Here is a 9,956-nt window from a genome sequence, read left to right as displayed (position 1 = left end):
TTCTTCACTTTAAATTAAGTTAGCTTAAGCAAGCAAAGCTTCTTATAAAAGATGGTATTTTATGGCACGATTTGGAATATGTAATTTGAAAAAATTCACAAATGATAAAATACTGATGTTTTAAAGAAAAATTCAATTTTTCAAGAATGGTAATTCGCTTTTTGTTCAAATATAAAAAAACAAACGTAATATCCTAATTCTGGTTATAGATAAGTTTTAAAGGATGGTTCCCTTTAAAGATGAATTCAATTGTAATACAGAAGAACTCTATTTATCGGAATCAATTTTGAGGCTATTCAGACGCAAGCACAAACATCGCCAATAAATAAATTAAATACTAATATAATTAAGTAAGAATTGTTTTCAAAATAACGTACTTTTAGTGTGATTTATTTACCTCGCTAAAAAATGTTTTTTTATGAAATTTTTTTTAGTGGACGGGGAGAGTTCACACGTTATTTTGAGTGTAAAAATAACGAAGATTATTACCACTTCAAATGTAAAAATATCTAGCCATGGACCTGATATGTTTTTATTAGTAATAAAAACAAATTACTGCTGAATTTCTCAAATATTTACGTGCTTCTTCGATTAAAATTTTGCTTGGACTCATTCATTGTGAGAATCTCGCTAATTCATCGACAATTTTAATAATTTTTTCTTAATATATTTTGTTCTAAGTTTCTAATAAATAATATCGCTTTTAAGCTTACTCAAAATACAATGGAAACCTTATATGTTACAATAAATTGCTTGAATTGACTAACGATTTATCAACTTATTTAAATAATACAAATGTTAATGATTGCAGTAGAACTTCGATTATTGCACGAGGATCTCGTTCGTTTCATGGCGTCGACATGTGGACGGGTTAATTCTTAAGGGGCTACTCTACCATAAAACTTTTTGCAGTAAAAGTGTAAGGGTATGTTTATACATGTTTTGGCAATAATTGCATTTTTTTTTATCCACAAAAATCAAAATTGTTGGTGTTATGTGCTTGTGTAGTTGTCTTAAAAAAATTTCGTCTCATAGTATCAGCCCTCCTGTTTATCTAACATGAAAAGATAACAAATATGTCTCATTAGTATAAGTATATGAGTATATGGTGACTCTCTAAATTTTGGTTATCTACTTCTTCACATTTTGTTTTTAATTTATGGGACTGAAAAAAATAGAAGGAATACGAACATTGAAATAACTTTACTTCAAACTATAGTCCCATGTTTACTAAATATTCGTATAAAATTTGGTGCCAATTGGTTAAGTACATTTTAACATATCATAGACGTTGTCCTAAAGAACACAGTTTCTAGAAAAACGCGTTTAAAGTTTTGTGTCCCTATAGTAACGATGCTGACCATCACGTTCTTCAAACAACTCTAACTTCAATAATTTTAGGAATTCAAACATTTTGTAAATATATTTTGGAAAATATGTTCTTTAAGAAAATTGAAAGAAAATCGATTTTTTAAAAGATTCACGCTACAATATCCCCTTAATTCATTAGGGTATCTATACACGTAATTTTCCTGGTCATTATAGTTTTAAAAATATTATATAATTATATATAATAAAAGAAAATTTGGTAATAAGGACATATTTTTTAGTTTTTCGTGCGATGTAATCCGTAAAGCAAGTACGGTTACAACACATTGCATCGATTACCTCGATTATTGCAGAAATTTTCAGACCCCAGTTTCCTGCAATAATCGAGGTTCTACTGTATCAATAATTCTGTCACGAAGATATTTTGGCTCTCGGTGCATCGATTTTGCTCGTCAGATGGCAGTTGCAACGCTGGATCTCTGCGCGAGATTAGAATTGCTACTTAGTTCGTTTTCAAGCGAACTATCGACCTTCATTTTGTCACTCGAAAGCGGGAACGACTGTACACGAGATTTAAAGCTGTCTGGATTTCGTTTCGCGCATCCGCCGTTGCGTTTCATCCTCTTTTTTAATTGTTCTGATGTCCCCGCGTATCTTTATCCCGAGGGTCGTTTCTTCCAAAGTGATCTTATAGGCAACCGTGAAACGAAAGCATTTCGTAATTATTTAAGTTTCCTTTTAGCTCCCTATCAGACCTCTCGTTTCGTTAATTAAGTACGTCGATAAAATTGGCTGTCTTGACGTAAGACGTTGATATTACCTAGAAATAGTGCAATTAAGACGACTCGGTGGCCTCTGACGCATTTTTTTTCGTTTGATCTCCGGAAATCCTTTCCACTGTCAATAATGCCACGTTAAGGAAAGCTACAGCAATTAGGTTCCCCTTTTTGGAAAATTTTCTTAACGTAGATTGATAACGCGCGCTCGTACGTAATAGTTATAATAAATTCATATTGAGGCTCATCGCGCGTTTGCACCGAAATTATTGGAATCGCGTTGACGATCGTCTCGTCCTTTCCTTGTCAAAACTTATATATTCATAAATTATCACCGTCGACAAAAATAAGTTAAACGATTTTCGGAATTTCTGAAAATATGCTTCGAATTGTTTCGTTAATGCTTGCCAGCTTCTACGTAGTTTCTTCTTTAAATAAAACAAAGTTACGTTTAAAATTTAATTAGATAATTGTTATGTCTGTTTTACTATAACAAAAATCATCGAGCAACAAATATATGCACACATTTTCTACGTACATCATCAAAATTAAATTTTTTAATTTTAATTGTAATTGTAAATTATAACTAAAGAAACTCTATAATCACAGACTGCAGACATTATTACAATTTTTTCTCAAATTAGTTTTCGAGAACACGAAGAATCATAAATTTAATTGTTTCTATTTCTACAACGGTAAGAAGCAAATGTGTTAAAAAGACTTTTAATATTTCAGTAAACCTTACAAATCTTACTGCTTGCTGCAATTATAGTTTTTTCCTACCTATGAATTGTTTCGTTTCACAACTCCTAATTTTTACGGGCCTCTGCAATTATTATGCAAATATTAAATGTGTTTGAATCGTCTTCGAACGTTATGATCCACAATCTTTATAGTTCATTAAGAGATTTAATAGTATTGGGTGTTTAGTGAATGAGGTTTTGTACGGACGTTTACACCCCCATGCTGAATTATAATTTTTTGCACACGAAACACAAGCGATTTTCGTTGTTTCATTGTCGATCATTCGCGAGATCCATCGAGACGTTTAACGAGATTATACAGAGAATTTGGGATAAAAAATGACGAGCACGCGGCTTAATTGACAATTAGAGTGAGTCAGTAAAATCGTTATTACGCAATACATTTTTTAGGTCGGATAATCGATTGCGTAACGTTTTTAATTCTTCGTACCTCGTACTGAAATGTGCAGTCATTTTTTAAATATTAAACGACGCTTCGTTATACAGGGTGTTCGGCTACACTTGGGAAAAATTTTAATGGGGGATTCTAGAGGCCAAAATAAGACGAAAATCAAGAATACCAATTTGTTGGTGGAGGCTTCGTTAAAAAGTTATTAACAATTAAATTTAAAAATTTCAAATCGTTCAGCAAAAATTATTTTCGGTTGCGGGGATGAATTACAATCATTTTTGGTCGATAGACATACCCCTGAAATCCCACCCACTTTCGAGAAAAAAATTCGAGTAGGTACTGAAATTTTTAGACGAAATTAAAAAATTTCAAATGATACTAAAAAAATTATATTTAGTTACAGTGGGCAATTACAATCATTTTTGGTCATTATACATACCGCCGTAATCCTACGCATTTTCGAGAAAAAAATTCCTTACCGAAAATGTAATTTCTGGCCAGAAATGTCTGCCCGAATTTTCATGCGAATCTTTAAAACGTCATAACTTCTGAACGAATTGGACGATTTTGATGTTTAAAAAAGCAAACGACGCGTATTTTAGTGTAGAATATGTAGAAATTCTAAAAATATTCGAAAAGTTGTTCCTTGACCTCCTAAAATGAGAAAACCCCCATAAAAATGGTCCAATTTTCAAACAGCCATAAGTCCTACAATAGTGAATATATTTCAATGAAACTTTTTTCTGAAGTAGAGCTCATGGGTACCTACAGAAAAGTATTAGACAACTTTTCTGTAGGGCGTCAAATAAAATTATCAAAAATGAAAAACGAATGTTTAAGAAAAATCGACAGGGGGTAGGTGTCTAAATTTTTCGTCGAAAAAAAAATATTTCAAATCGTTTTGGAAAAATTATTTTCGGTTGCGGGGGTCAATGGCAATAATTTTTGGTGAATAGACCTACCTCTGAAATCCTACTCATTTCCTAGAAAAGAATTCGAGAAGGTGTGACATTTTTCGACAAAATTCAAAAATTTCAAATCGTTTTGGAAAAATTATTTTCGGTTGCGGGGGTCAATTACAATAATTTTTTATGAATAGACCTACACCCGAAATCCTACCCACTTTCTAGAAAAAAATTCAGTACGGACGGAATTTTAAACGTTCATAATTGTTTAACGAAGCCTCCATCAACAAATTGGTATTCTTGATTTTCGTCTTATTTTGGCCTCTAGAATCTCCCATTAAAATTGTTTCCAGGGATGGCCGAACACCTTGTATCTTATCGGCCATAAGTTTGAGAACACCATTATTGATACATTTCGGGATAAATAAATGTCCAGAAAGATAGAATAAGGGTAGTTATTAAAAAAAAATAAGATGAATAATTATAATAACAGTAATTTATAATTCTGTCAATAAAGAAAATAGTGGTTTATTTCTGAATAAAAGTAGAGACATTCGAGTGTTATTTCTATACACGAATTTTAAATTGCACTAAAGGAATCCATTTTTAGTTCATTAAGTGATGGTTTCAAACTTATGATCGATAATGTGCATTCGCGTATTGATTACTTAACTATAATGACTTTGAATTTTATGTGGAAATACCTCAAATGATTTATCAATGTGAAAATTATAATGAAAATGTCTAGAATGGCAACTATTCAATACTTAATTGAAATATTGAAAATAACAAAAGTAGCACTATAGCTTTCTATTAATATTTTAATTTTGAAAAACTCTATAGTAAAATCTAAATAGTGTTAAAACACAGTAACATATTTAAAATTTCATGGTCGTACATTTTTATATTGAGTGTAATACCACATCCAGCAAATTTGAATTAGGGTCAAATATTTGAATGTAATTTAATTTTTAGTAAATAGAACAGTATCAATTGAATTTGTCAAAGACAAATAACATACCACTTTATGTGACTGTAATTTCGTGTCTTTCGCTTTATTTTGTTTACTAACAGTTAAATTAGGACATGTAGAATAATTAAAATGATCGAAGATCAAAAATAATTAAAATGATCAAGATTGTACTGTGTACAGTATAATTGCAGGCGAGCAAAGAGAAATGGAAAATAAATAATGTATACTTACAAACGTAGGCACGATATCGTAGTGTCCAACAGTGCTTCAACGAGGAAAATTTTTTAAATAAACCGTGTGCACATAATTGATGTGCAAAACGACGTTAACGATCGATAATTCTATAAGATCGTCGATTAATACATCTTTCCTGTGTTTTTCAAGTAATTACTAAATATATTACAGCTTCAAGAAACTTCGGAAACGAATTTTTACAAGCATCGTCAAAACAATGACGCAATAAATCGACAGCAATATTGTCACAACTCAAAAAAAATCTAATTCACACGGTGTCGCTTGTTATCACGATTATGAGATCCAATCAAACAAATATATCTTATTGCGGTTATTATACAGTTTCATATACAAGCGAAAATTACTTTTGTAGGTTTACTCGTTTTGAATTGTTCCGATCTAAGAAGTTCACTGCGAACTTAAAATACGATTTTGGAAAACAAGGTGAACGAATTAGTACGTGTCGCTGTCATTTTACAATCTTTAGTTAGAATTATCGGTGGGCACGATCTCTCACGCTCGTCCTCTTCGAGAGAATTCGCTACTTACAATTTCACTGCTAATTGACTGCGTAAGGGCGAATGGTCGCGTTTCCACATTTTGAGTTGCGACAGTATTCCTCTCATCCAGATACAAAAGTGACGCAATTAATACACCGAGTTCACTCGATAGGAGTTTTTCGGCTCGCGTGAATCGCCGAGGTTCAGCAAATTGGCTCGGCCAAGGGTTGTGGTGGGCCGTACGGCGAGGCCCACTGACTGGGGTGGGTCAGCGTAGTGGGTGGTTGCTGTCTATCCAAACTGGGAACAGTGGTCCCTGCTGGATGACTGGGTACCGTTGTTGGATACGCTACTTTTCCAAGCGCTTCGGCTTGAAGGGACAACATCAACCGATTTGCCGCCTGCCTCTCAGCTTCTCTCTCCTCTGCCGTTTGCCGCCTGTAACAAAAGTATTCTTTTTTATTAATCTTAGACTCCATTCAGGTCCTGTTGTCATAGAAACTCGTATTGCCCGCCATGTGCGCGTGAGTGTGTGTGTACGAATTGTATCTGTGTGTCTCTCTTGTCGTTTGTCTTCCGATCACGTGATCTGCTTTGCTGTGTTATCCACCATGTGTGCTATGTCTTACACTCACCAATATAGTTATAATAAACATTAATAGTTACGCTTATAATTACACACGTACACCTCAATTAAACTTAATCCACGACCAACAGGTCCATTGGTAAATAAACATTTACAGGGTCATGTAGTTTTGTCCTTATTATTACAATATTATTAACGGCACTATGCTCGCTTGGTTTTCTAGTTATCTAAAGCTATCGACACTGATACTTGTTGACATACAAGTTTCGATACAAACAATGGGTTTAAGCTGTCGACAGACCATACAGGAAATGATACTAGTGATGGAACTAAAGCGAACAACTCATTCGATGCTGAATCGTCACTTTATTTTCAAACATTATGAGAGCTGTAGACTTAAACTCATCCCTAGAACAACAGTGTATCATTTCGAATTTGCATATTCAAATGAAAGTATGCGGAATTTCGCATTCCAAGAACTTGTTGCAATAATCATTCGGAATTGGGGGCATCTCACCGATTTCGATGATTTTCAAATATGTTATAGAACTATTATTTTTCGAAGAAGCAATAAAAAAACATATACAAAAGTATCCTTTCAGAATAATTACTTATTCCATGAAAACTTGTTTGTGATCTTATTATACTTGGTGATCGGCCACCCCTGGGAAAAATTTTAATGGGATATTCTAGAAGCCAAAATAAGACGGAAATCAAGAATACTAATTTGTTGATGGAGATTTTGTTAAAAAGTTATTAACGTTTAAAGTTCCGCCCGTACTGAATTTTTTTCTAGAAAGTGGGTAGGATTTCGGGTGTAGGTCTATTCATAAAAAATTATTGTAATTGACCCCCGCAACCGAAAATAATTTTTCCAAAACGATTTGAAATTTTTGAATTTTGTCGAAAAATGTCACACCTTCTCGAATTTTTTTCTAGGAAATAAGTAGGATTTCAGAGGTAGGTCTATTCACCAAAAATTATTGCCATTGACCCCCGCAACCGAAAATAATTTTTCCAAAACGATTTGAAATATTTTTTTTTCGACGAAAAATTTAGACACCTACCCCTTGTCGATTTTTCTTAAACATTCGTTTTTCATTTTTGATAATTTTATTTGACGCCCTACAGAAAAGTTGTCTAATACTTTTCTGTAGGTACCCATGAGCTCTACTTCAGAAAAAAGTTTCATTGAAATATATTCACTATCGTAGGAGTTATGGCTGTTTGAAAATTGTACCATTTTTATGGGGTTTTTCTCATTTTAGGGGATCGAGAAATAACTTTTCGAATATTTTTAGAATTGCTACATATTCTACACTAAAATACGCGTCGTTTGCTTTTTTAAACATCAAAATCGTCCAATCCGTTCAGAAGTTATGACGTTTTAAAGATTCGCATGAAAATTCGGGCAGACATTTCTGGCCAGAAATTATATTTTCGGTAAGGAATTTTTTTCTCGAAAATGTGTACGATTTCAGGGGTATGTCTATCCACCAAAAATGATTGTAATTGACCCCCGCAATCGAAAATAATTTTTCCAGAATGGTTTGATATTTTTTAATTTAATTTTTTAATAACTTTTTAACGAAGCCTCAATCAACAAATTAGTATGTTTGATTTTCGCCTTATTTTGGCTTCTAGAAGCTCCCATTAAAATTTTTCCCAGGAGGGGCCAAACACACTGTATGTACTAATCATTTATGTATTAATTGGACTAGTTTTTTTTGTAAAATTTGCCTCTATTTTGTTCCATTCGGTTGTCAATACATTGTTTAACATTTCTTTGTAGGTTGGTCTATGTTTTTGTTCAGAACATTTTAATTCTGTCCACAAATGCTCGAGGGGGTAGACGTCGGGAGATTGAGGTAATGTATTTAAAGACTTTGGTAGATTATAAAGGATCCATTCGTTTGTAATTCTTACACAACTTTAGGGTTATTGCATATTTTGTTGGAGGATAAAGTTATTTTATAATCCCAATTTCTCGGCACTTGTTTTTAAATTTTAAAAACAAGTAAATACGTTGAAAAAGTAATTATAAAGTTGCAAGTATAGATTAAATAATATCATTCTAAAAATAAATAAATTTGTTTTCTCAATGAAATGAATTATTTTTTATTATTCTAAGTAATCGACTACATATGTAGTAGGTACTATTAATTTTAAAAGTGACTGTTATTTGAAACACATTTTCGTGCAAGTTATTCATGAAATTTAACAATTTAAAAATTCACATTAGCAGAACATTTAATTTTTGATAAATTTTGTATCATGATGGAAAAATATTTTTTAATATGATCAAACGTAAACGTTTAAATATCTCGAAACGGGAAATATATGTCTTAGAACTTTCAGAATAATTGGAGCAATTGTTTCTACTTCTATGAAAATTTGTTATATTCAAAAATTCATTCTATGCAAAGTTTATAAATGTAGCATCTGAACAAATGGTAATCATTTTTCGAAAAACAATTTAAAATACTTCAGAGTTTACACAGTATACACTAATTTTCTATTTGCTATTATATTATAATTGTTGTTATATCTATTACTATGTTGATTGACACTATACAATATACGTGCTATACGAAACAGTTACACAAAAGAGAATGAATAATTTATTTTCTCTATTTTCAGACCTGTATTTTATATATCTAATAGTATATATGTGTGTGTTACTTTTTGTGATTTTCCAAGGATAAACTTAGAATGACAATAAATGACAAGTATAATTTTGATTCGCTGTTTCACAGTTGTTCTCAATTTTCGAGTAATTTGTATTTCTATTATAAGGTAGTATTACATATTTAGCCCAAGACTGGAACGAAACTATTGCAGGGAAATAGGGAATATAATATTGATTTATCTTTTGAAATAAAAATTCAAAGAATTAGAAGTTTTGAAACTTGTTCATTATTATTTTCTATTATCTGGGCCAACAATTACTTCAGATTCCAACTGTAAATAAATAGAAAAAATCCATTCAAAATTAATGAAAAAACAATCTGTATTGGTACAGACTTTCACTTTTTTAAACATTTACATCACTTTTTAAAGGATAAATTATTTCGAAACGAAGAATTTATTGAGTCCCGCATTTCACGAATCTTTAGATTCCAGAAATGATAATTTTTTTCAAATGTGGAATATTCAAATTACTTAATCTTTGGGAAAAATGTGTACAACCATGTGCAAATTATTTCGATTAAATACACAATGTTCCAAAAATACTATGCGTGGATAAAGTTTTATTCGTAAAAGCGAAATTTCATATGCATCAACCTAATATTTTTGTTACGATCAGGCAACGCAAAGTGCAAAATTACAAAGAACGGATCGTCGTTTAAGTAATTTTATTAGACTCGGTGTGATCGGAACAACGAATCGGTAAGGTTGAAGGAGATGATCGAAATGCTCTTAAGTATCCTCGATTCGATGAGATGAGTTCGGTCGAACGACGGAGAGCAAAAGTGGATGGCGCACAGCGTGGTTGGA

General features: G+C 32.1%; 1 protein-coding gene across 1 annotated transcript in view; it reads right to left on the bottom strand.

Moving 5' to 3' along the window:
• Positions 1-6,075: 6,075 nt before the first annotated feature.
• The window catches only part of C15 (homeobox protein C15), a 101,334-nt gene continuing 97,453 nt past the window's right edge, over positions 6,076-9,956 (bottom strand). Inside the window, exon 3 of the mRNA XM_076773462.1 lies at positions 6,076-6,310. Coding sequence (XP_076629577.1) covers positions 6,076-6,310 — 235 coding nt within the window. The remainder of the gene's footprint in view (positions 6,311-9,956) is intronic.

This window comes from Colletes latitarsis, chromosome 9 (genome assembly GCF_051014445.1).
Source record: "Colletes latitarsis isolate SP2378_abdomen chromosome 9, iyColLati1, whole genome shotgun sequence".
NCBI lineage: Eukaryota > Metazoa > Arthropoda > Insecta > Hymenoptera > Colletidae > Colletes > Colletes latitarsis.
This window is presented reverse-complemented; position numbering and strand designations above follow the sequence as displayed.